Source organism: Ammospiza nelsoni, chromosome 7 (genome assembly GCF_027579445.1).
Source record: "Ammospiza nelsoni isolate bAmmNel1 chromosome 7, bAmmNel1.pri, whole genome shotgun sequence".
In the NCBI taxonomy this organism is placed as follows: Eukaryota; Metazoa; Chordata; class Aves; order Passeriformes; family Passerellidae; genus Ammospiza; species Ammospiza nelsoni.
The window spans coordinates 21,895,811-21,922,106 of record NC_080639.1 but is presented as its reverse complement, the minus strand read 5'-3'; the positions used below and the strand labels follow the sequence as shown (position 1 = coordinate 21,922,106).

General features: G+C 34.3%; 1 protein-coding gene across 4 annotated transcripts in view; it reads right to left on the bottom strand.

Moving 5' to 3' along the window:
• Positions 1-26,296, bottom strand: part of LOC132075781 (sodium channel protein type 2 subunit alpha-like) — a 67,413-nt gene that overhangs the window by 17,696 nt on the left and 23,421 nt on the right. For 2 of the 4 annotated variants that reach the window (XM_059476475.1, XM_059476474.1), the window contains exons 9-21: positions 25,942-26,005; positions 24,927-25,068; positions 24,591-24,797; positions 21,395-21,694; positions 17,547-17,900; positions 16,148-16,280; positions 15,210-15,448; positions 13,910-14,083; positions 12,319-12,675; positions 10,918-11,403; positions 1,950-2,070; positions 1,204-1,358; positions 126-299 (exon numbers count right to left, since the gene is read on the bottom strand). In XM_059476475.1, coding sequence (XP_059332458.1) covers positions 126-299; positions 1,204-1,358; positions 1,950-2,070; positions 10,918-11,403; positions 12,319-12,675; positions 13,910-14,083; positions 15,210-15,448; positions 16,148-16,280; positions 17,547-17,900; positions 21,395-21,694; positions 24,591-24,797; positions 24,927-25,068; positions 25,942-26,005 — 2,906 coding nt within the window. The remainder of the gene's footprint in view (positions 1-125; positions 300-1,203; positions 1,359-1,949; positions 2,071-10,917; positions 11,404-12,318; positions 12,676-13,909; positions 14,084-15,209; positions 15,449-16,147; positions 16,281-17,546; positions 17,901-21,394; positions 21,695-24,590; positions 24,798-24,926; positions 25,069-25,941; positions 26,006-26,296) is intronic. The other 2 variants (XM_059476477.1, XM_059476476.1) reach the window with 1 other exon arrangement.

Sequence of the window (26,296 nt, the reverse complement as noted above, 5' to 3'; positions counted from 1 at the left end):
TACTAATGCAGTGTAACTATAAAATGGGAAATCTTTTTTGTACATTTATAATATTAATCTACTAATGAATCTTACAACGCAGAAACTTTACTGTAGGGAATTTTAAAATATTAATTTGTACTTACATCAACAATCAGGAAGTCCAGCCAGCACCAGGCATTAGTAAAATATATTTGAAAACCATATGCTACCCATTTTAAAAGCATTTCCAAAATGAAAATATACGTAAAAACTTTGTCAGCGTATTCCAGCATGGTCTTGATAGTTTTGCGCTGTTCAATATATATGTCTTCAAAAGCCTATAAAAATATATTGAGGTATCACACCTGTTTCACAGAATATGCATGATAAAATTAAGGAATAAACAATAAAAATTAATTAGAGAAGAGCTAGTATTTCCCCTTGTTTTTCTTCATTCTCTTATTTTATATGTTTTCCATCTTTAACCATAGTACTAATTGGAACAATAGGAGACCTGTCGGGAGTTAAAAAAAAATTTTTAAAAAATCTGTTTTACTAATGAATGAAGAAAGAAACTCATGGCAGTTTTTTTTATCCTCTGCGGTATTTAAGAAACTTTCATATAGACAGAAAAGCCCCCTTTTCTTATATATCTATTACAGATAATTTTATTGCTTTCTAGAAAGCAGTTAGATAAAACTTATGTCTAAACAATCAAATTAAAAAGTAATGTATTTGCTAGAATATAAAACTATGCACATTGATATTGTAGCAAATGTTCAGCTTGAGTGAAGCTGGAAAGTTTCATGCAAATCTGTCTGGATAGTGGTTGTTATGTTTAATTTGCTGCTGCAGTCTTCTATATCTCTTGCCTTCAAAATAGGAATAGAATGAAGTAATTATTCCATTTTTTAGTACGGTCTTTCACAAGCAAAATTCAAAAAGTGGATCAGATTAGGAGGATTTAAAGACAAACCAGTATATTTAGCTATATATTCACAGTTAACAATACCACTTTGTACTCAAATCTCTTGACAAACATGCAGAAAATTGGCAGGCAAATTAAACTTTGAGGAGCTACGCTGTCTTCAGGTTTGGGTCAAGTTTCAATCCAGTCTGGAACGATGAAATCTAGGGAGTTTTATACAGCTACAAGCAAAGCAAGTCTTTCTGAAGCAAATTTGATTTTTGCTCCTAAGTGATCTCAAAATACTTCAGCATTTGCAATTTTGTTTTACTTACTAGTGCTCCACTGCTGAGGAGAATCATGAATACAATGAAAGTCTCAAACCAGTTGTGCTCAACTATGCTGTAGCAGGTTTTTCTAAGATTCCACCAAGTTTTTCCTTTGCCATCTTCTATACTTACTTGACAACATGGAAATTTCTGTACACAACCTGCATTAGATTAAGAAATGTTAGTATCCAAATGCCAATTACTTCAAAATCAATATTTACTGTAGTATATATTATTAGCAGCTTTTACTAGTTTTATATGGTTTTTAAAAAGTAAATGAAATGATGAATAGGCTATCACATCACACAGGATGATGAATATCTGAATTAAGAAAACTAATCTGCAGAGAAACTAGACTATGGTATACTTAATCATGAAAGAAGTCAATTAAAAAAAAATCAATATTTTTGACTGTTAGCATGTAACTGTTCTAATGATGATGGAGTCACACAAAAATTTATTTCTTCCAAATTTCAAGGGCCCTTTCAAATAGCTGAAAAGCATTTTACCAGTAGAAAAGTTAAGGAAGTTTCTTAGTTACAAGCTGTATGCAGTGTCCAGATATATGAAGTTACTTAAAGCCTAGGGAAACTGTTTTTTTCATCAGATTTCTACCATTCTGGGCTAAAAATATTTTCTTTTGATTTTTGAGGACATGAAAGTACCATATTTGAAACCCTCAAGAAGCTAAATGTGCTTAGTAACAAGGTCATTTTAGTAATACATCTCTAAGTCAACAGTTATTCTACAACCTTCAGTAAAACAGGCTTCTGGTTCAAGAGCTTCTTCACTTTCAATTTCTGCTTGCTCGCCCTCTCCAGGAGGAGCAATATCAACAGTGCTGCCTTCTGATGAGCTTGATGCATTTAGTTTCTGTAAGTAAAGTTCCACAGAACAATTTTTTCTCATTAGATACATATTCTGTAAAAAAATGGTACTGAATCAAATCATGCCAGTCTAACTTTTAAAGAACGACAAATTTATAAATATGCATAATTAAAAGTAAAACCACAGTAATGACATATAAATTTTATAATTTTGTTTCCCAGACATAGTGTTTGTAAATTGTTTTCAGTTGACTGTACTGTTGTAATTATTTCATCCAAAATACTTTCTCCTTGACTGTGAAATAAGGCTTGTAATCAGAAAGCAACATTAAAGAAATCGTGGCAGTGAAATTCATCTGATCTATCACATGTAGTAGTTGTACACAGGAATTTCACGAGGGATGTAAAATGCACCTCTCACTTAAATACTTTAAATGCTGCAGGTACTGATATAACAAAAGGGCATCCAGCGCTGGGCAGATTTGTGCTTTTAGCTAAGCAGAACTGATCATGTCCTTTGACCTTTGGAGGAAGGTCACATTTAGAAAGTATGAAGACCTTTCTACACAATTTTGTTGAGAGAGTGCTTAATATCAACAACCTGTCACATTTAGTTTTCAAGATAGTGATATTTTTAGAATAGGAAAATCCCATACTGTTTAGATTTTGTAACAAATAATAAACAGTAACTTGTTTCTTGAAAGAGGCACTTCCATGTATTCTCTTCTTCTTTGGAGACACTGCTGAAAATTAAAACTAGTTATTTAACTCTTCAGCTGAAACCCACTCTCTTCAGGAAAATGTATTGGCAGCTAGGGCCTTTTCTGCCAGAAATGAAGGCACATATATCTTAATACAGCTTTAGAAGGAATTATTTCCACATATTTAACTTTTACATGATGTGAATGAAGTTTTATAAAAAATCATGTTGAATGATGGATAATTTCAGGGATAATTTTCAAGAAGCTGCCTTTTGACAACACAATATGTATCAATATCAGGTCTCTCAGACCTCAGGTCCCATGGTTGTTGCTGTATTGTGACTGAAAATACTGTGTTTAACTTCTCATATTGCACTTCCTCTATAATTTCTGAAATTTATATATGTAAAACAGTTCCAGCCATGTTGCCTCTAAATGGAATAATTTTATTACTGGTCACGTAAATCTGTGAGTCTGAGTTAAAATACTGTGTATCTCACTGTAAGAATATTTTAAATTTCACTTTCTCTATTACATTAACAACAAAAATACCTGGTAATGTACACTGCATTAAACATTATTAGCACACCAACTTATTATCCACACATTATTTTAAAAATAATACTGTTGAATTAACTCTCTTCTTGTATATCATGGAAATACCAAGGAATATGAAACCTTCCAGTGGAATGATAGGCAGTTTCTTCATTAAATAAAACTGAAATATTGTAAAAATAATTTTATGTCACAACCAACTTAGGAAAAGTAAAATTAATTCATGGCCTGCTCCATCATCATTAAATAAATTATTGACTTAATAGTAGCATGATAAAGGTTCATAGATAGTAGGCATCCATTATAAATCTGAGAGCAAATTAAAGGGCAGTCAAATTTTTTAACTGCATCTTCCCATGTAAACTCTGCTGCAGATAGTTCTGTCAGCATAGCTGCTAATACCAAGTCACAGAAGTGCAACTTATAACCAGTACAAACAAAAACTACTATAATTCTTTTCAGTAATTTTCACATAAAGTACTCTCTTCATTATTTTTCATGTAATCTCAAACAACTACATTATTAAGAGAAAAACATCATTACTTAATAAAACTCCTCTTCTTTGCTTCAAGACCCTAAATTAGGAAAGAACCAATACATTTTTAAATAAGGTGACATTAATGATATTCTTTCTAGCAATAAAGCTAATAAAACTAATAGGAAGCTCAAGATACATGATGGATTAGCACAATCTTCTTATCAGCTCATAAATGTGATTATCAGCCTCTAGAACACACCATGCCCTGTAAATATTTATTTGCATCTTCAATGATATCACATTTTCCTTTATAAGGAAACATTTGAAAGCAATTGCTTATGATGCAGCATTCTCAAGGCCTGAATCAGCAAAACAACATGCTTGACTAGAGCAGAAGCCTGAGCAGTACTGTGGAAATCACACACAAAAATAAAAGAAACAATCCAACTACCTCAGTGGGATAATATTTTTCTGAAAACAGTATTATAAACATTATTGTGTAGGATATAAAAGAAAAAAATGCTTCATCACCCACCCAGATACCTGGTTAATGTATGTACAATCAGCCTCCATAATGTTCTTTCAGAGCAGTGCATCTCTTATCAACAGCTTCGATCATTAAAACAAGCTTTGACCAACAGCGTGTTAATGTGCCCATTTACAAGAAAATGCATTCACTTAAGACCCAGTCTTGCTCTCATTTGATTCTATTCTAAATTTCAATAAGAGCAAGAGCAGGCTACTGAAGTTTTAAGCTTTACAAACGGCTTCATGATTCAAGTGACAATAAAATAAAAGGATTCAGCCATTACAAATTGCCTTTAGTAATTCAGCCATGTGGTTTTATCTTTTCAGTCTTGAAAGCTGCACTGTAATTGAGTGAAAAAATATAAAATAATGGAGATTCTAAGGTGATTCTAAACTGGCTTTACATCTCAGATCTTATGACCTTTGACTTTTATAAAATGTTAGAATATAATTTTAAAATCTCCTTAGAGTTTTATTTGGTGTTTGAAGCATATCTTGGTTCAAAATTTGTTCATTAAAATCTGAGAATTTTCAGAATACCCACCAATATGAATGTTTTTAGCATCTCTGGGCAATTTAGACCACAATAGGTAGATCATGCCACACTATAATCAAATAAATAAAATTAACCACTTGGTGATCCTTTTGAAGCCAGTGAAACTCTGTCTGAAGGAAAACAGCTTTCAATCCTACTACAGGACTGAAATCTCAGTCCCCTCCAAATTTTGATGCCTCGTTTTACTAGAATCATTTAACCTCCTTAGTTTCACATAACTTTGGCTCCTGTGTTATAATTGCTATTCTTGTCACTATTCTTGAAGGCTCTGCCAATTACTCATCAATGGCATGTTTGCCTATAATGAAAAAAATCCCTAGGATAAATAGATAGAAGTGCAGTTTTATAAAAATGGTGCTGACTACTCCCTAGACTTGCTAATTTACACAAATGAGTCCCCCAACTCATTTATGAAACGCTATCGCGAAACACATTCCAAGCACCTCTATTTATAAAGGGGTTTAAGAAAAGAGAAGTTGTTAAATGTTTAGCTTTTGATAGTTCTTTCGGGAGAGTTTTTTGCTAGGTGTAATTTTAGCAATTATGAAATAGTTTGCTTTGCTACCAGTTTATAAAACTCAAGATATGCACTGTCCAAATGAATATAGTGTGTAGTTCGTAGCATCTTGAAGATCTGCATTACAGTGCATTGTAGATTTAAAAGTATAACTGTAATTTTTAGGTCAGTAGCTACTGCAATAATTCAAATGTTATTCAATAAGGAGTTGAACTCATGGCAGAAATTATTTCAAAATATTTAACACATTTCATTGAATATTTACATTTATAAGGGCTGAATCAAAAAGGGTTGTTTTTGTTTTTTAAAAACTATGCATGCTCCCTTTTTCTTTGGCTTCTTTAGCATAAAACATTCCAGTACTTTTATGATCCATACTTCAAAACCTGAAGAGCATGCAGTTATTGCTAAATACTGTATTTAAATATTCAGAAAAACCATTAGCGGAGTTAAAAAATGTATGTTGGGTTTGCCAATCCCACCTGACCATGCTGTGACTTGAGTCCCATGACTCAGCAGAGAGCAGCTGTGCATGTTTCTACTCTTGCAATGAATAGGGAAGGTACATAGCTGAATAGCATGCAGGCCAGTCAAATCCATTAAAAAGTGATTATATATATATATACATATATATGTATAACTTGCTTAGGTAACCTGTGTGAAAGTGGTGACACGTTGCTCTACCTGGTTAAAAAGCACCAGAGCTGCATTCTTGATTGCTCCAGCTTGGTTTTACCCCTGTGAGAAGTAAGAATGGTAGGTAGTGAAGTTCAATACACAGGATCACTAGTTTTTCTCTTTTTGGAATCTCTAATTCAAACATGGCTTTAACACAATTAAAACATAATTATTAATATTTTATTATTAGCTGGAAAAAGGGAAATACATACCACCTGAAATGTTCAACAAACTTTTCTACAGAACTTGTTAGTTTATTTTAGAGAAATTAGATATATAGAAGCTAGAACTACTAATCTGCACACAAAAATTCTGATTCATAAATAGAAGTGGAATGAATAAAATTAACTAAGACATGGTTAGCAGATCTGGAAACTATTCCTGTATTTATATAGTCCTCAATGCTTATTAATAAAAATGTTAAGGGTTTTGTTTATTTCATGTCCTAGTCTTTATTTAACTGACTATGTGATTACCTCTTTTATTTGAAAAATATGTACATACAGGAAGCAAAATACTTTGAAGATGTATGCCCTCCCATTCCTCCTTCACTCTCTAATAATAGTAGAGCGCCTTGGTCTTGATGAAAATAAATATCTTTAATTTCTCTTCAACTCAAATGTGATGAATTATCACATTGCGTAAAGTTTATAGTTCAGATTTAGTATGCTATACACTTCTAAATCTATAATCTTTATCTCATTGTTTCAAATGAGGATTGTATCAGTGCCTGGACAATGGAACGTCAGTGTATCCAGAGATATGGTTTAAATCATTAACCACAGCTAGTCTATAACTTAAATAATTTGTCACTTCTGAAGATACTCTCCCACAACTAGTCAGTTTTAGAAAAAAAATTATTATTGCTGGGCATTTTAAACATGATTAAAAAAAAAATCCAACAAATTGATGAAGTCCTGCTGAGTCTGTTTTGGCTAAGAAATTTATTGAAGCCCTATGAAGATGCTTATCTTTTGGGAATGCAATAACTCTGTTCTTGTCTTTTTCACTTCATCTGGACACAAAGGCCCTGATGAAGCCAATCAGAAAACTGAATTTATTAACAGTTTTCAAAATTCAGTAGACTTGATGATGAAGGATATATTTAATTTTATCAAAATCATCTGTTGTGTTCATCAAAAGTCTATTGACTAGTCTTATTTCTCCAATCTGAATTTGTATTTACTGTTCATACCCTGTAGATAGAAAGGTTTTTGGAATGGTGAATGACTGAGGCCTGTAGGTATATGTCTTTCCTTAGTTGTAAAAAAAGTTTTCCATAATTGAGAAGTATATTTGAAATTATTTTTCGATGTTGAAATATAAAACTATATTTAAAAAGCTGTCAATCAGCTCTAACAAACAGTTGTTAAGTTGTATACAAGATACAATAGTTAGGAGTCTTATGTTTAGCAAGATTAGCATATTTACTCATTTCACAATAAAACCAGCATCCACATGCTAATGTTAAAACCAATCAAATTATCCCCTTCAGATATTTCTAATTTATTTATCTTCAAAGGTAATGATCTTGAGTATCTTTTCTTCAGAGCAGAAATCTGTTTCTTTTCTGATGATTATCTCATTGGGTATTGCACTTCTCTTTTCTGATAATTAAAAAAATCTTCCTTCAATGTATCAATGAAATGTTCACTTCTTGCAGGTATTTTCAGCTAAGTATTCCTCTAAAGCAGTGAGTAACTTTATAATATAATATAAGTTATCGTTCATCCAAAAAGAGGTGTCCTCAAATTTCTAGTTCTATGTATTAGAAATTGCAGTCAGGTTCCAGAATAAGTTCTGGCAGATTTTGGAAGTGATTAACTTGCAAATTAATTAGAAAGGGTTTCCATGAAGGCATGAATGGGGGGTGGGGGAGGGAAGAAAAAGAAAAGAGCTAGCCTTCAAAACAACGATCGATGACTGGAGTTATTTTCTACTATAGTGTGTATGATTAAAAAAAGAGGAAATATTACAATTTATTCCTCACTCACCCACAATTACAATGTCTATAGTAATTACTTGCTCCTGGTATATTCCTCAGGAAAAGACAGGCTATGCCCCCCTTCTAGCACAACAGACTTCAAATAATCATTCTGCTCCTAACATCAGTGACAGTCAGTAAGACACTGGAGGAAAAAAAAATTCATTTTATAGTTTCTGTGCAGAAAATTCATTTTACAGCTCTGTGGTTAAATAAAATGTTATTATAGGGGATACCTCCTCAGGGTATTTTAAGTGCTAAGTACTGCCACAGTTAAGGCAGGGAAAGTTCTGCCCCATCTCTTACCCCTCCTTTTGTAGACCAGGCCTTCTAGCAGGAATGTTTTCCCAGTGGGACCCCTTGAGAGGCAAAACAAAGCAAGTGATGGTATACTGGTCTAGAGAGGTAACTTAAACACTGCACCAATGTACTCGTTATCTTCCTCAAAAGACAATCAGAAGGCAGCAAAAGATTCAGCAATACTCTTGACTTGGTAGGAGAAGATTGGGAAACTTCACAAATTCCTGTCACATGCCAGAACTTCCAAATCCAGTGGATTTTTATGCACTCAATAAAACAACCCCACTTTATTCTTTCCATAGAAATCATCCACAAGGAATGGAATAAGGAATCCAGAGGAGAAAGTGAAATTAATACAGAATTCACAATTTTCAGGATACTGTCTGATTACTGTTCACAATATGCACATTTGCGCTGTATGAATACATGTAAGGCAGTTGAACAATAGAGAGTTGTGTGTGAGCAGAACTTGATGGAAGCATTATTGTTTCAGTTTCCCAATGGTATTGACTACTACAGTCTATGAAAATACTGAAATAGCATACAAGTCCTAAACCTATCTTAACTCTATTGAAAATTTCTCCACAATTTCTTAATATAAATACCATCCATCATTTACTGCTGGATTTCCTACAGCTACCTGAAATTTTCACTGTCAAATTGCTTATTAATTAGTTTCTCTTCCTGAAGACATATAGATACCAGTCCATTAAAAAAGAGCAAAATCCCTTTTGATTTATTACTGTCCAGAAACTTCAGGATGGCCTTAGATGATAAAGATATGATGCCTGAACCAGGCAAAGGTGGGGGTGAGCAGAGCAATTGACTTGTGAAAGTCACCTTGAAATTGGCATTCAGAAGTGGTCAGCAACTGACAATGGGCTTTTACTCCATTTTCTTGGAGTGCACATACATCACATATTCACCCGGAAAGCAGAGGAGTTTCTGCCTTTGCATTGCACTTAGTTTTTTCCTCAGCTGTTCTGATAGAATATATGGCAGTACATTGTGAACTGAGCCATTCAATCTCCTTTACAGGAGAAATAAACCAATAATACCTCTGGCACAACCAGTGACCTAACTTCTCTGAGGCAAAGTGGCAAAGACTAGCCAGGTGTGGATGGGAACTTCCCCAAGTTCCTTCAGTGCAGAGGCTAACATGTCACGTAACTACAAATTCAGTATCTGCACAGCCCCCCACAATGTTCTAATGCATACTACAAACCTTTTAAAAAGTAACATATTCAGGAAATTTTTAGGCTTGTAACTTGTCAGAGTTAATAGGAAGGCACTCATTACTGTATTTATCAAAGTTAGCCACAAGGACAGAAGAAAATGTATAGTGTAATGTCATTTTAAAAAACATCAGAATATATGAAAGGACAGAAAACTTCGCAAAAGGTTCATTGGAAATGAAAACCAAATTTTATTAGATCAGCTTATATGAAAAATACTTAACTCTCAGACCCAGAATCACTCTTAATATTTTGGGGTTTTTTTAATAATAGTTGATCTCTTAATTTACACTGCTTTACACTTCCTGTCTCTCCTATATTCTAAATTTACTATGGATAAGCACTACTGCTGTACTATCTTATACATCTGCACTGAAACTGTTTGTCTCATAACTGAGCAACTCAGATGATAGAATATTTTACTCTTCATCTTACAATTGTTACACAGAGCAACATTTTTTGCAGGTGCAAATAAACACACACTCTTGATGTTCTTTAGCAAAACCCTCATACCATGATTAACTGGCTCATGGCTGTGTATCAATGTAATGTGGTGAAGTTTATATTGCTGAGGAATACATCATTATGGCAAATATGCTAGATATACAGCTATGATAAAGTCAGGAATGCAGGGCTTCTTTGTAGGAGAGCTTTCTTCTAAACAAACCCTTTTGGACTAATGAGTAATTACATAACATCACAGCTACTAATGTAATTGAAAACAAATTTATCCATGGTTCCTGATCCCTTAAACCTTAATGTTCCTAAATTTCTGTTGGCACTGAAAATAATTAGATTCTGCTAACGCATTTATTAGCTTGTCATTGATCACTACCCCAATATACAAAGTTTTCCTCGAATACCATTAACACCTGTTCACTGTGGTATTTGAGCCACTTAGATTTTGAAACACATGGCATTGGTTTTTTAGACCAACTTCTGCCACTTTGCACAATAATAGCAGCATAACAACTTCAAGTAAGCTGTTTCTGCATGCATCTGTATTACAAGGTCATTCTGCCTTCTACTCTTATTCCATACATTCTTATCACATGTAGGTACTACAGAAAATACTTTATCAAGTGTTTACTAGTACTAAAGCCTCATAAAACTGTGAAAGAAACATTAATATTTAAAATAAAATATATTCCAAATTTTAATAAACAAAATACTAAAAATGTAAACTCTAAGGATCCTCTACTATACCATTATATATTTTTTCTTGAATAATACATAAAATTCTAAAACATAAAATATATTACATGGGATAATTTACAGTTTAAAAAACTCTAAAAATATGTAACTAAAACATATAAATGCATGATTACAATTTAATAATTTTAAGATATGAAAAATCCTACCTGTTTGCTTTCTTCCATATCAGATTCGCTGCTAAATTCTTCTGTATTTAAATTTTCAAAATCTGATTCTCCAAGTGCAATGGGCACTGTCACAGTGAGGCCTGGGTTGTTTATGAATGACATGTAATCATTTTCATCAATTACATATTTTTCCACACTGCTGCCTGTGCCTACACCACTGGTGGTTCCATTCCCGTCTTTGAGATAATTCAGGTCTTTGCTTATTTCAACGGCAGTATGATTGGAAATGTAGCTCTCTTTCTTGTTGTTTAGCTCTTCAAGTGCTTTGATTTCCTCTAAAGATTTCTGCTTTCTAACAAAGGCTTTTCGGATGAACTCCCGTATCTTTTTTTTAACATAATCTATGCCTTTCTGAATCCTTGCCACAGCAATCTGGAGATTGTTCATTTCATTATCATCGTCTGTAGCAGCAAGGTTGTCTGAACTAAAAGAGCTCAGCAGCAAGGCCAGAAATAGGTTCAATACCTAAAAGATGAGAGAATACAGCTATGTAGTAAATACAATCATATCAGAAGTGTTAAATTTGGCAGTGCTAGGTTAACAGTTGTACTTGTGCTAGGTTAACAGTTGTACTTGATGATCTCAAAGGCCTTTTCCAATGTAAATGATTCTATGATTCTAAAAAAATCAGTAGAGCAGGTTGTAGATCATAAATAACTTTCTGGGGCTCTGTACATTTTTTGCTGGTAAAATGTCAAGATTGCAAGGTCAGGTAAATGACTAAGATACAAAAATTTTGAATTCTATTTTATAAAAAATTTAAATCATGTTAAAAATATCACTAAAGGAAGAGAATTTAGACGGGAAATTTTGACTGCAAATTTTAGCAGGAGAAGAAACTTAAAAATAAAGTAGAAGTGTAAATGGTGCATCCCTTTTATAACATTTATAGGAAGTACTCATAAATTCAATATTTTCCAATTGAAATTTTACATTTTAAGTTGTCAGCTTGAATTTATACTTTTCTATAAAGGCTTCTTGTACAATCTTGAGTTAGAAGCTTTTTTACACCTTTTTAAGCTGGATGACAAATCACTCTAGGGTTTTTTTATTTTTTTTTAATACATAAACAATCCAAAAGGTTCAGTACTAAAAATTAAACAGCACCTCTAAATTAGCTGCAGTGCTTCCATGACAGGATGTTGGAGTGGACATTTGAGTTTCCTTCTAAATGCTTGTAACCCATAGTAGGGGTACTTCAGTGTACAGAAACGTATGAAAAAGAGGAAAAGGGAATCTTCAAATGTTTTTACCCAAAATTTAGCACATTCAGATTAATTTTTAATTCCAAACAGAGGATGACAAACATTTTCATTGCCTAACTGTAAGTCCTGCACATCTGCATTGGAGTTAATGTTAAAAAAAATGTTCATCACGTACCACTAGGTTTCCAATCACCATGACTAGCATGAAAACAATAAGGCACATGGTTTGGCCTGCAACCTCCATGCAGTCCCACATGGTTTCTATCCATTCCCCACACAGCACTCGGAATACAATCAGGAAAGAGTGGAAAAAGTCGTGCATGTGCCAGCGAGGGAGCACACAGTCACTGGAGATCTTGCAGACACATTCCTTGTAGCTCTTCCCAAAGAGCTGCATCCCAACCACAGCGAAAATGAACACAATGATGGCCAGCACCAGGGTCAGGTTCCCCAGAGCCCCCACTGAGTTGCCAATAATCTTAATCAGCATATTTAGAGTTGGCCAAGATTTTGCCAATTTGAAAACTCGAAGCTGCAAAACAAAAACACAGATGAGCCTTCAGTGTTAGTTACAAAATAGAAGCTAGGTCCGAGTTGTTTAGCAGAACATACCAATTTCTGTAGATTAATTTGTTCTTCAGTAGTACCACATTATTATTTTAATATAAAACAGGGAACATGGAGTATTTGTCAAAAATGCATTGTTTATAATTTCATTTCAGTGATGCACATAGTAAAAAAGTAGTAATTTGTGTTTGTGTGACATTTTATTTTACTATTTTTAAACGCCCAGTTACAGCTCATTCTTGAACAATTCTTAAAGACATTTTACAAGTTTCTACACTTTCTATCACTGTCACTACACCTTTCCTGGCTTAGTTTCATATTCCCTCAGCACTACATTAGGCCTTCCATGCTTAGATAGAGGCCATTTTTGAAAGCAAAAGATTAAGATGATGCAGACATTGCAATGCCCATTCAAATCATAATTATTACCTCAAAAGTAATATTCATTACCCAAACTATTAGGTTATGTGAAGTTGGGTACCATTGCAAGTAGTGCTACATAGGTCAGTTCTTCCTTCTCTGTGTATTAGGAGATAAGGTTTTGAAGTAATGTGGTAACTATTGGTAATAAAGGCTTTTAAATCATTAATCTTGTACCTCCAGTAAACACAGTTTTTGCATGATACTATTTGCTATAAAAAAATACATTTCTAGTAGAAACTCAATAATATTTTGATTTAAATGTTATCTTGAAGTCAGATTGTTATGATTCTGTTATATGTAATGGAGAGACTAAAGTTTATTGTTGGTGCCCATTAAAATAAATGTGAAGAGAGGATCTGCTTAGGTTCTTTACAAGTACCACAAAGTAATGTTCACAATATAAAGACTAAAAATTTCATTATTATTTTTGCTGGTGACAATATGTATGTTTTCACAGATATTAATCTTTTATTATTCTTAATGAAGTCAGTGTAAAGATTCACAAAGTTCTTAAAAGGTAGCTATTAGTGTTATGTTGGCAAAGGATACCAGTTGGATAGATGATTGATAGGATAATTTGATACTAAAAGGTATCAAACACCTTAAATTTTTACTTACCAAACATGGCTTGCAAATTAGGCACATATGAAAAATAATGTGATTCATTAAAGTATTTATTTTATATGTACAAAAAATGCTAATTATTGCAGGCACCAGCATTTTTATTTTTTTAGTGAGATAATTGCATGCAAATATTTAATTATCAAGGAATTTACCAATCTGAATGACCGAAGAACAGATAATCCTTCAACATTTGCAAGACCAAGCTCCATTAAACTAAGGCTAACGATAATACCATCAAAAATATTCCAGCCTTCTTGGAAATAATAATAAGGGTCCATGGCAATAATCTTTAGTACCATTTCTGCTGTAAATATCCCAGTGAATACCTAAAACAAAATGTAATGAATTGTTATGAGAAATTCATATACCTGAGGAATTTTGTTAATCCAGTGAGTTCTCTCACCTGTTACTATAAAAAACAACTGATTGCTATCTCCAAATGGCATCTAAGTATTTCTAAACACTGAAAACAAGTAACTAAATCAGGATTTATAGTGGGACAGAGATTTAATAAACATATAAAAAGCTATTGACCAGTCAGCAGTTCAGCTCCCTGCTATGTGCTGGACTATCCACTCAGCAGATGATGTGATGTGACCTGGTGTTTTAAGTCTTGTTTGATGAGGATGGTTCCAGTAAGAAGACTTGACAGCAAGTATTTTCCTAGCTTACAGTCTAAAAAGATGATAGTCTCTAATGTCAGACCGTCTAAGCACAGACTCTCTAAAGTCTGTCTTGACAGATAGACAGGGGAAGACAGGGGAATTTGTAGATTCTTGTCCCATGCTTTGTGTAAGAATATAGAGGTTTCACGTATAGTTACCGTGCTGTATGATGGCTATTTCCTTTTAGGAAAATGAACTTCAGGGTGATAATGTTATTTGAAATATCTCTAAGTGCCAAATGTGAAATTATCAATGCATCTTAGTGTTTTTAAGTCCAGAATTTAACTCAACCCTTTCTTGCAGTGCGTAGTGATCAGCGGTTTGTGCAGCACAACAAAAAGTTTGAGAGCATATATTTTTTGTAAAAGTATTTTCACTGCAGTGTAATTGAAAAAAAAATCCAAGAGAAATTATTAATTGGAATATTTTATCAATTTTGTACAGAAAAAAATGATGTTATATCAGTACCATGGTAAAAACAGCATAATCTACCTTAACATTTGAAAGAAAAAATCAAAGGTAGATATCAAGAAATCTGGCATTCCTGTGAAGACTGCCCTTCCACACATATTCAGTTATTCCATTATACTAGTTAAAAACATATATTCATGAAAGATAAAGGCTCCAGTAAAAAAATCCTTTTACCTGTGAAAATCATAAGTACCATTTCTAAACTGTTTATAAAAAGATAGTCCTGAATAAATTTAAACAAATACAATACATTTATAAGTTTCTTCTTTTAGAAAAGGGTATTTTTACATTAAGTAGTGCTAGACAAACTACTTACCAGGTTCCCCACAGAAAGGACACTGCTAAACTGTTCTGTCATTGGGTAATGTTCCATGGCCATGAACAAGGTGTTTAAAACAATGCAAATAGTTATAGCAAGATCAACAAATGGATCCATCACAACTAAATTGACGACATGCTTTACTTTTAACCACGGACTCCAACAATCCCAGATCAAGAATGTATTTGCAAATCTGTACCAGCATGGTGGGCATTTCTGTCTGGATTCTTCAAGCTCTGAAAAAAAAAATAGAAAAAAATAATATTACAAATGTATCTTCTGGAAGCTCTTGTTTAAAATATGGGAGAAGATTATATCAATCAAATAAACTGCTCTCACTAACATGAGATTTCCCATGTTTATCTACCTTAAAATAAGCCATTTAATTTATTTAAGATCCTCTACCACCAGTGGATGGTGAAGTCTATTCACTAAAGAGTAAATCATCTGATATAAATGTCTAAAGGGAGAAATGTGTTTGTCTTTCCCAGGAGAGAAAAACACATTTGTTGTTGTGTGTAGTAGGGAGAATCTAGACATTTAGTTTAGGTTACTTAACTTGCTAACAGCAGATATCTTAATTTCAGATATTAAAAGTCAACATTAATTCTTTATGAACCTTATACCAATCCTTTATGAAGCTTATACCAATATATACTATATTTTCTGTTTGAGGCTCTGGTAATCCCCTAGATACTATTATTTTACCTCTATTAGTCCACAAAGGTAATATTTTGGAAGGCGTCATGAAACGTGATTAACCATTCAGATTGTGTAAATGACCTTAGAAATGCTCAAAAGCCCTTTGTATTTAATGTTCAGAGATTTCACATGCCAGTTTCACATTTACAAAGAAAATTATGTAAATAATTTCTCTGTACATGTAGTTAACAGAACTTCACTGAACTGCCTGTCAGATAAAATGCACTAAGTACCTTCCATTGTATTTGTAAGTATGCTGGCTATGCTCATTGCTCTTTGTCTTGCAGCAGACTCTTCCAGCATTTCCATGGAAATTTGATATGAACTCAGTCTTCTTTTCCTTATTTCTGTTTCTGTAGTGGTGCCCTGTAAATGAAATACTGAGGAATTAGACCATCCTTTTCAACAGACAATTAACAGTATTTACTGCATAAATATTGTAGCGATGTCGCAGACATTTTTTCACAGAAATACTTTCTTTCAGATTTGTCTATCTTCTGAGAAGCAGAAGCCCCAGAAGAGAATGTAAACAATGATTATCAACTGCTGTAAAATGCAATAAGATACACCTGTGATTAGTTCGTGTTCCATGTGTACAGCTGAGAGCCAATCACAAAGCAAGCTCTCTGGAACACAGAAAAAAAAAATTCTCTTGTTTTCTTGTTTTTAAATTCTTTCTATTCTTAGCTTAGCTTAACAAGCCTCTACAACTTCTCTCCATATTCTCTTTAGTATAGTAATAATGTATTATATATCATATATCAATAAATTCAGCCTTCTGATCAAGAAACAAAATTCTTATCCTTCTCTCTCACCCCAGCGACCTCCTCAAGTCGCTGTAATATAGCGATAATCAAATCAGATTTGTGCAGTGTACCATGTTTTTCACTGAATATTTCTGTTCTTGTCAGTATTTCGTCTTCATTGAGGGACTCAGTGGGAATTTTCTACAGTGGTACAAATAATCAACTGCAGGACCCAATACCAACACAGTGTGAGACCAAAGGTGGTTCACCTTCAGTCATTCAAATGACTGGCTGAAGAAAATTTTTGCTTGGTACCTCCTTGATAGTGATAATAGTAATAATAAGATTTTTTAAAAATTACTATAGATGAAAATGGCTTGCTTATTTGAATATTTGAAAGAACATCTTAATTTACAGAAGTCTGAAACTGAGACTAAAATGTTATATAATTTCAAAGGTACATAGGAATTGTACATATTTTTCTCATGAAAGGTATGAGAAAAAAGTCCTTGAGAAGAATTCAGAAAGGAGTATTTCTAATAACTATCATGACAGTAGAAGCCACCTTTTATTTCATTTTATAGGAGTTTTCCTATACATATTTCCAAGCTATAGCCTTATTTATATATTGAATATCTACTTTGTTGAAGTGCAACTATGTACAAATTGTCAAATTCAATTAATCTTTCTTTTCTATATGTAGATCTCTTGCTGAAAGAAAGAATATCAGACTTTATGAAGGCTTGAGGAATTTTTTTCCTTTATGTTGTCTTATTTAGAAGCTATTGCAAATTATTTCTTTGAGAAATTATAAGGAAGGCAGAGATGAGGAATAAGACAAAATTCTGTGCCTGACCCAAACTGTAATAAATACTGGCTTACTTACAATTACCTCTGGTATAAGCTGACCAGTAGGTGAAGTCAGAGTTGAAGGTCCTCCAACCAAGGAAACCACTCCATTGCAATCCACAGTGCTGTGCATCTTCCCATTCACTGGAAGGGCTGGTATCATTCTAGACGACACACTGGCCTGACTAATGTTACTGTTGCGCCTCTCTCCATGTCGATTTGGAACAAAGAGAGAATCTCTTCTGCTCTCATTGTCCTCAAGAGTGCTGTGTTCATCATCAGCAAAGTCATTTTCAGATCCTATATCCTTTGCATGACCTCTGAAACTGAAAATGCTGGTTTTGCTGTTGCGTCTTGGTGAGAACAGAGAACCACGAATGCTTAACAAAGACTGTAAAAGATTTAAAACAAACCAAACAAAACAGCATCAGAACTAAACTTTTAAGTTCTTGGCTTTTCAAAGAATATTTACAGTGCTGGAGGAAGGATAGTCACTTTTTTCTTCCATGGTATAAGTGTGTCCACTAGGGGAATGTGTTCACCAGGGGACCTGAAGCAGAGGGGAAAAATTCTTTTAAGGTAATGTAGCACGACTGAGGAAAAGTTGTGCAGAAGACGTAAGCAAGGTTGAACAGTTCTGAGTGAAGACGGTGCATTGAACTGGCATAGACTGTGCTGGAGACAGTTTTCAATATCACTATCAAAATTTTGAAGGTACTTGTCTTTTATTCCTTCAATTACAGTACAGAGCTAAAAGTCTTTTACTTCTCTTCTTTATCCCCTGGATTCCTAGGGATAACAACTAATAATGCTCACCCATCACTTTATTCTGTTTTATTTGGTAGCTGCAGAAGTGATCTTAAGTTTGCCATTGAAATCCCTCTAAACTGATGTAAGGAACTTAACTGACCTCTTCCCAATAGGCTCAAGAGTGAGGGAACAGTATCTAGAAGACAGAGGGGGCAGCACGGGGAAGCTGTGGAGATACAGCAGCAGCACTCTTAGACATAGCTCTCCAGGGGCCATAGCAGGTTGTACACACCTGCCAGAAGGTATCACTTTGCTATCAGGCCACTCAAAGAGAGTATTCACCAGGGACACGGTTACCTAAAGATATTCCGTTACAAGTGAGAAAAATAAATCAGTGGTTGTTGGTAATTCATCTTTTAATTACAGTAGAAGCCAGTTAATGAAGTGTTCTTCTCCCTTGCTACATATTTTATTAACAGCATTCATGAATAAATAAAATGAGTACTAATTGTGGAGAAAAGTAAACTGGCATTCAGCCTTCTTCACTTCTGCATTTTTGCAAATCTTCACATCTTGGTTCTTCAAAAACCTGGTTTGAGACTATTGTCACTTTTTCACTATTTCTGCAGGTGGAAAGTCCTCATATATAATACCAATGCGTTTGATCCCAGGATAATTAAAGTGAAAGTGAAAACTATCCTATATTATATAAACCTATGTTAATATTTCAAAAATCAAACACTGCATATATACATCTATCAACCCATATGTATCTCTGTATATGCATGAGATGTATAAATTCATATATTATGTGTGTGCTGCACTGGTAGAACAGCCTGTTATAAAGTCTGGCAGGTGTTTACCATTAAGAGATGTGGTTTTTGCTGCTCTTACAGCTACACCAAATTTTAATAGTTTGGGCTGAAATTTTCTATGCTTGCTGTCAGCCTCAGGCTGAGTTACTTGAAAAATACCAGCCAAATTATTTTGCTAACACATTTATGTAAACTTGGCTGGAGAAAAAGTGCTGTTTTGTTTATACTGAAAGAAAATTTTATTAAGAAAAACCCCTAGCTTCTATGGAACATGACACTGAATTCTGATAAAGCATGAAACTAAATACTACACCCTTTTAACATTTCCTTGTACATATATCTGGGCAACATACAGTCCTTCAAAAATGACATGCTCACCAGGGTTTCATCTGACTACCAGTGATAGCCTTGTTCTTTTAGAGAATGTTCCCATGGCTGCTATGTTTTATTTGCAGGCCAATCTTTCCAATATGTGTTGCCACATTTTGAGTACAGCTAATTGGATCAGCCCCCTCAGGGATCTGGGAGAAGTAATGTCTGTTCTGCAAGTCCCTGCTGCATTGAGACAAAAGATATAAGCCAAAATGGCTGCAATTCTAAGACATGTAGAGGTAGAAATATACGTGTCTAAATGCTATCAGAAAGTAAGGACTGAAAGGAAGGTTTGATTTTTCTGGCAAACTGCATCACTCATCTGCATATGGAATATGGTATCAAAGGACAAAACCTCTTACAGGGCCCAGCTGAGCAGATTATCTCCCCTTACCATTCTGCCTCGCTGTTTCATACTCTGGACTCTATCTCACCAGGGAGATTCTCCATGGTTAACAAAACAAATGAGCTCTTCTTTTAGCAATTCTACTGTTTGCAATTCTTTTGCTCTTGGGGCACCTAAGTTTTAGTTGTATGATGTCAACTTTTGCCCCAAAGCTTTGTTACAACTGAAAAAAACCCAACAAATCTTTCAAGAGCATCTTTAATGAAGAAGTTATTTCTAACCTGGGTGGTATGCATAGGTAAAAGTCATCTATTGGTTCAAATCACACATTATCATTTTGAAGAGATGAATTTTGAGTGATTTTTTCTAAAAATGCCATAACTGTTTGTAGCCTTGAAATAAGCCAAGATAGCACAGAATCATTTTGGCTGGAAAAGACCTCCAAGGATCATCAAGCCCAACCTTCTGACTGATCATCACCTTGTCAACTAAACCATGGCACTGAACACTATGTCCAGTCATTTCTTGAGCACTTCAAAGGACACTGACTCCACCACCTCCCTACTCCCTGGGTAGTCCATTCTGATTTTTTACAATCCTTTCCATGGAGGAATTCCTCAAATTCCCCTGGCCATCTTGAGGCTATTTCCTCTTATCTTGTCACTGGTTGCCTGGGAGAAGAGGCTGACCTCCACCCAGCCACAATCTTTCAGGGAGTTGTACAGTGATAAAGCACCCCCCAAGACTCTTTCGTATTAAACACCCTCAGCTTCCTCATAATTCACTCTCTAGATCTTCACCTTTCCTTCTCTGGACCTGCTCCAGCACCTCCATGACTGTCTTATACTGAAGGACCCAGGACTGGATGCAGGATTCAGGGTGCAGCCTCACCAGTGCCAAATACAGAGGGCATATCTTTGGGTGACATAAGTGACCCTTTGATTTATGGAAGTAGAGATAGAACTTTGTATTAAATGATTTCCAGAGGTCCTTCATAAACAACTTGTTTTCCTATGATGAAAATTATTCTCCTGGATGCAGGAGAATGATAAAATCATGATTTCTAATGAAAAAGATCAGTATGACTAAATTGCTACACATACAGGCCCAGAAGATCCCTGTGTAGTTTGTCCTTATTGTGTCCTTATAGTGCTAGTTTTCTCATTATTTCACATTAAAGAAGTTAATTAAGGAAAATAATAGAAATTAACAGTAATGTGGGATTTCCTGTGCAGAGTATTTTGATCTCGCAGTCTGCTAAAAAGCTGACATATTTGTATAGTTTTGAAATGGATCCAGAACAGAAAATGTATGGTTCATTAATGCATATATATGAATACTAATCTTTCTTTCTCCAGTCTACTAGACACATCCTCAGAAATACATTTTCAGAAATGTGTTAACTAAGTTTATAAGTATTCTTGATATGTTGTTTTTATCCCTAATAGAATGAGTCAAACCATCTCAAACTTACACTGTGAATGGTACTACCACTTCCTTCTCTTACCATTTTCATAACTTCCAATATGTAAACTTGCTGTAATATCAGTGAAAATAAAAGTAGAGTAGACACATGTGATTTAGTAAAATAGAGTGATGTACCTGGTGAGGAGAAGTGAGCCTTTTTTCATATGTCAGTTGACTTCCTTCTGTGGAGAAGCGGAAACTTTTCCTTCTGATACTGTCTTCTGACTCAGACTTGGGGAACTTATCGATATCTCCTTTGTCCTCTGCTTCAGACATTTCTTTCTGTCTTCTTTTCTTCCTTCTGTTTCTTCTTTCTTTAGCACTCTTTGAGCTCAACTTTGATGCTTCTGAAGAGCTTTCCAGGAGTTCTCCTAATCCCCCTACACCACTGAAATCTCTTGATGCAACCGATGCCGCTGCTACTGCTGCTGTTGTCTGTCAGGTTACAAAGCAAGGCATTCTTAGTAGGTCAAAAAAGAATAATTTTATAGTCTTTTATCAACTGTTTTTTATTATCACTCTGATAATTATGCTCTTCATACACTCTTGAGTGTGTAAATATACCCAAACTAATTGTACTGAAGATAAACTATTGAGTTGTACAGCTCCTCACTGTTTTGCAGCAAGAGTTATTTAAGCACCAACTTCGGCAGAACAATAGCTACACTATTTGTTAAAAGAATTGCTGCACAAGACATTTGTCTGAAATAGAGGAGTCATAAAACTGTTAACATAGTGCTTTTTCATGTATTTCGGACCTGTTTTTCCATTTTCACTTTAGAAAAGCCCCACATCATAGTCTAATTCAGCGGATCCCTTCTGAGCTCTTACAGACAAGACTAATGCCTAACATTCATCCAGTGAGTTAATATATCAAATCCAGCTAGCACCCTGGAAGCAGTTGAATCCAGCCTTTCCTCATTATCCTCACAGCAAGAATACTCTCTTTACTTTCCTTCTGCCTTTTCTGGTACCAGGCACAACCCCTAGACACATCTTCAAGTCCTTCCTCCCTCTTCACATTTCCCCTCCATATGTCTCACTGTATCTGCACTCTAAGTCTTTCTTACAGATATGCAAAGATACATTTATTTCCTGTTGGTGCTACAGCCTGAGAGAAGAAAATAGGTTTAGATTTCTTCTCTGTGGAAAGGGGTGAGATGACTTACTGGAGCAGAGTCATCCCAAAATTCAGGACCAGTATCTTTAACTACAGTGGTCAGCTTCTTGTTTTGCTTCATTAGAGAAAGGTTCTTTTAGTCATGAAAATAAAAGAGAATTGAGAGTATGTCCAGTGCTGTTCCTCAAAAGAACCGTGGGAGATTGCGATGAAATTCTGTAGTGGAAATATCTTTAGGGAGATGATAGGCTGCTCATAGCTTACAAAAAAGGGTGGTATGATAAATGGCAAGAGACTAGAGTTATACAACAAAGATGACTAGTAATTATCCAGCTAAACATATTATATTCAATGCCAAGTATTCCAGGAATGATGACATACCTCTTTATATCAGGAAAGGATAGTTTGAAAGCTCACAGTATGAATTAATATCTTTGCCACAATATACAACCCATGCTATACAAGTTGACTTGATACAGACTTTTTCTGCTAAATGGAGTATTAAAAGGATTCTGAAGGGTTTATAAAATAAAAAAGCAATACTCAAAATTTTGTCATACTGGTATCAGTATATCATCCTTCAAAGACTCTAAGAGAAACAAAGGCAGCAGATGCTGAGTCATCACCCATCTACTTTATATAGTAGAAGTAAAGGTCAAACAAGTGGAGCAATCCAAAGACCACTGTGATGACTTAAGTTTGTGGATGAATAAGTTTGGTGTCAAAGGAGTGAAGAGATGGGTCCCAAACTAATTTCTCCCTTAGCAACTAATTCAACACTTCAGTGATCCACCTTGTACTGCCTACTTTCATCTAATGTTTTCACAAACAAAAGAGATCCTGACTATAATAATGCTTTACTTATAATGAATGTAGTGGTCACTCATTATAAAAAAAGATGACTTCCAGGGTCTTTATTCAGCCTTATTATAGTTTCTGTTTCTTAATCTATTCTTTCTAAGTCTGGATCAGCTTCATTTCCCCCCACTTTCAGATACACAAACATCTAGATGAGCCTGCTGATATCTTTCAGTATAATGTGATTTAGTGCCTTTAAGGCATAAAAACACCAGATTTAAGAAAAACCCAGCAATATGCACTTTGCTGACATTCAACCTTTCTAAATTTGATTTTTGCAGGATTCTACTCTTTCTTTAGTAATTTGGAAGGGATAAAGTTTACTGACTAAAATAAAGATATGCTAATGAGATTTCACAAGTCATACATAAAGGTTTCTTTTCAAGCAAAAGACAGAGAGTTTGTCTTTTTGTTAGCACTTTATGGAGTCATTCTACCTCAGAGAAAGTACCTGTCAAGTATTACCAAAAATAGAGTTTCATAGGAGTTTCAAATTTGCTAGCATTTTATACACACTGTCCTGTTGAAAATGACTAAATGCTGTTTGAAAAGCAGTGGAAAATCAGCCCAGAAATTAAACAGATGGCTGACTCACAGACCTGAACTCCTGCATATATTTTACTTTCAGATAAGAAAAGCTTTCACAAAAGTATCTATTAAAATGCCTTTTTTCATAAAACTTTAAATAATTTTCTTTTCAAAGGAAACAAAGATTACTTGAAAAGAATTCTGAAGGAATATCTTTGTTATGAATATTGCTCATCTGGTTTTGAATATTGCTTGTCTGTTCTAAGAATACATAAACTTCTAATTTACTACAGTGTCAATTAGGGATTTTTAAATTAATCTTGCGGGATAGAAACCTAGAAGAACACTGATTACAATCCTTCTCTCTATTTGATGAATATTTGGGGGGAATTGTTAAGTACATCAAGGTTGGAAATTTTAACTGAGATGTAAACCAGAAGTAACATCACTAGACAAATAAATAGATAGATAGATAAATAGCATTTTTCATGCTATTTATAAGATCTGTAACATAAAAGGACCATTATTTATGACTACTTAAATCAGGTTTCTAGAGCCCTCTTATGAAAAACATTTTACTTTTACAGTCTTTCCATGAATGAAGTAACATTCTTTTCTGTACCATTAGCTTGCTTTTTTTACTATTTGGTTAGTTCCTGGTTTTCATTGGCTATTTCCACTTTTACAACTTGCATGGTAAACATGCTGCAAGACCTTTTATTTTCTTAAATTCACTGCACAATTTGTTTGTGTTCTTAATCATAAAAGATCTTTTTCCTTGCCTTAGGAACAAGGTTGTTCAGAAAGTACAATTTCTATTATTACCTGAGCTTCTTCTTGCTGCTTCTTCAGTTGTTCCAGCATCTGCTGAAATTCTGCCTCCTTCTGCTCTGCTTCTTCCATTGTTGCTTGGTTCTGTTCTTCATAGGCCATGGCCACCACAGCCAGGATCAGGTTTATCAGATAGAAAGAGCCCAGAAAAATCACCAGAACAAAAAATATCATGTATGTCTTCCCAGCAGCACGCAGTGTCTAGAGAGTAGAAAGCATATTTATGTATTATCCCGCAACTTATCTTTTTCAGCTCATGCAAAGACAAGCTATTTATGTGCTTTTGGACATCACGAACAATTTACTCTTTATGTCATAATAATTTCTTACCAGCTGATAGAGGTTTTCCCAGAAGTCCTGAGTCATTAGCCGAAACAGGGACAAAAAAGCCCAGCTGAAGGTGTCAAAACTTGTGTAGCCATAATTGGGGTTTCTGCCCGCTTTCACACATATATATCCTTCTGGGCATTGCCTATGTGAAAATCAAACACGAGGACTTAGTCAAAACTTTTATTCCCTTCTAGAAAATACGTATTATTTTTTTGAAGACTATGCATTATTTACAACAGAAAATCCATATATTACAATTAAATTAATTGAGAAAAAAAATCCCAAGAATTTAACTAATAGCATAATAAATGAAAGATATCCTTTTCATCCACTCACGGGTTGAAATTACCTTAATATTAAAAAATCTCCTCAATTACATTTTGCAAATAGAATCTTTATTCCAAATTAATTATTTCCTGGCAGAAATAATTGCTAAAATGTTGTTAAGGTTACAGACAGATTAAAAAATATTGTTAGCTACATCCAATTGTAGTATTAGGGATTTCCCTCAATAATATTGATATGCTTATTTTTAGTAAACCTCTTCACTGCTGCCAGTCAGGCATCCAAGTTCAGCTAACAATTCTAGGCATATATTTGGCACATGTAAATGGCAGAATTTGCCAGAAGTGAGAGAGTTAGTCTTGAAAAATAGATTCAGTCGTGAACTGTGAAGTCACTGCTGTACTTTCTTGATATTTTCCATGTTCTCTTTCTCACTTTTAACTTTTGTTTCCTCCTGTTTTCTTCAATCAGCAAATCATCAAAGGAAACTTTAAAAAAATTCTGATCTTATCAATAATACCAACTTCATTTTCCAATCAAGCAGAAAAAAGTCTGTTAATTGCTATTTTGTTTAGCCAGAGTGTAAAAAATTTTGACTTCAGTAAGAAATTCTCACTTAGCTACAAAACTCCGTAAGTTCTGTAACCCTGCTAATTATGGAGTTGCAACTAGATCTCATGTTATTTCTTTTCCTACAGAGCATAACACAGAATGTTTGAAAGGGTCTTACCCTGCATCAGAGCTATTACCACAAAGTAGGGCATCTCTTTGTCCTTCCAAAATGTAAAAATGAGCTGTGTAGAAAGCATTAGAAACATATATGAATAGATCAAATAAACCTGAAAGCAATACAAAGTAAAATAAAAATAAATTGTGCTTAATCATAGTAACTAGCTATTGATCCCTTTATAGCTTGTTTAGGAGCCTTCCTGGTTGCTGTATTTTTTATTGTATGTATTTGATCTCAGTAAATCAGTGACTGTAAGCAGTTCTACATAAGTCAAAAATATAAACCCCTCAATGTTCTTTACTTGGTCACAAAGAATTACACATTTTAGCCATAAATATATTAGAATAGTTATATC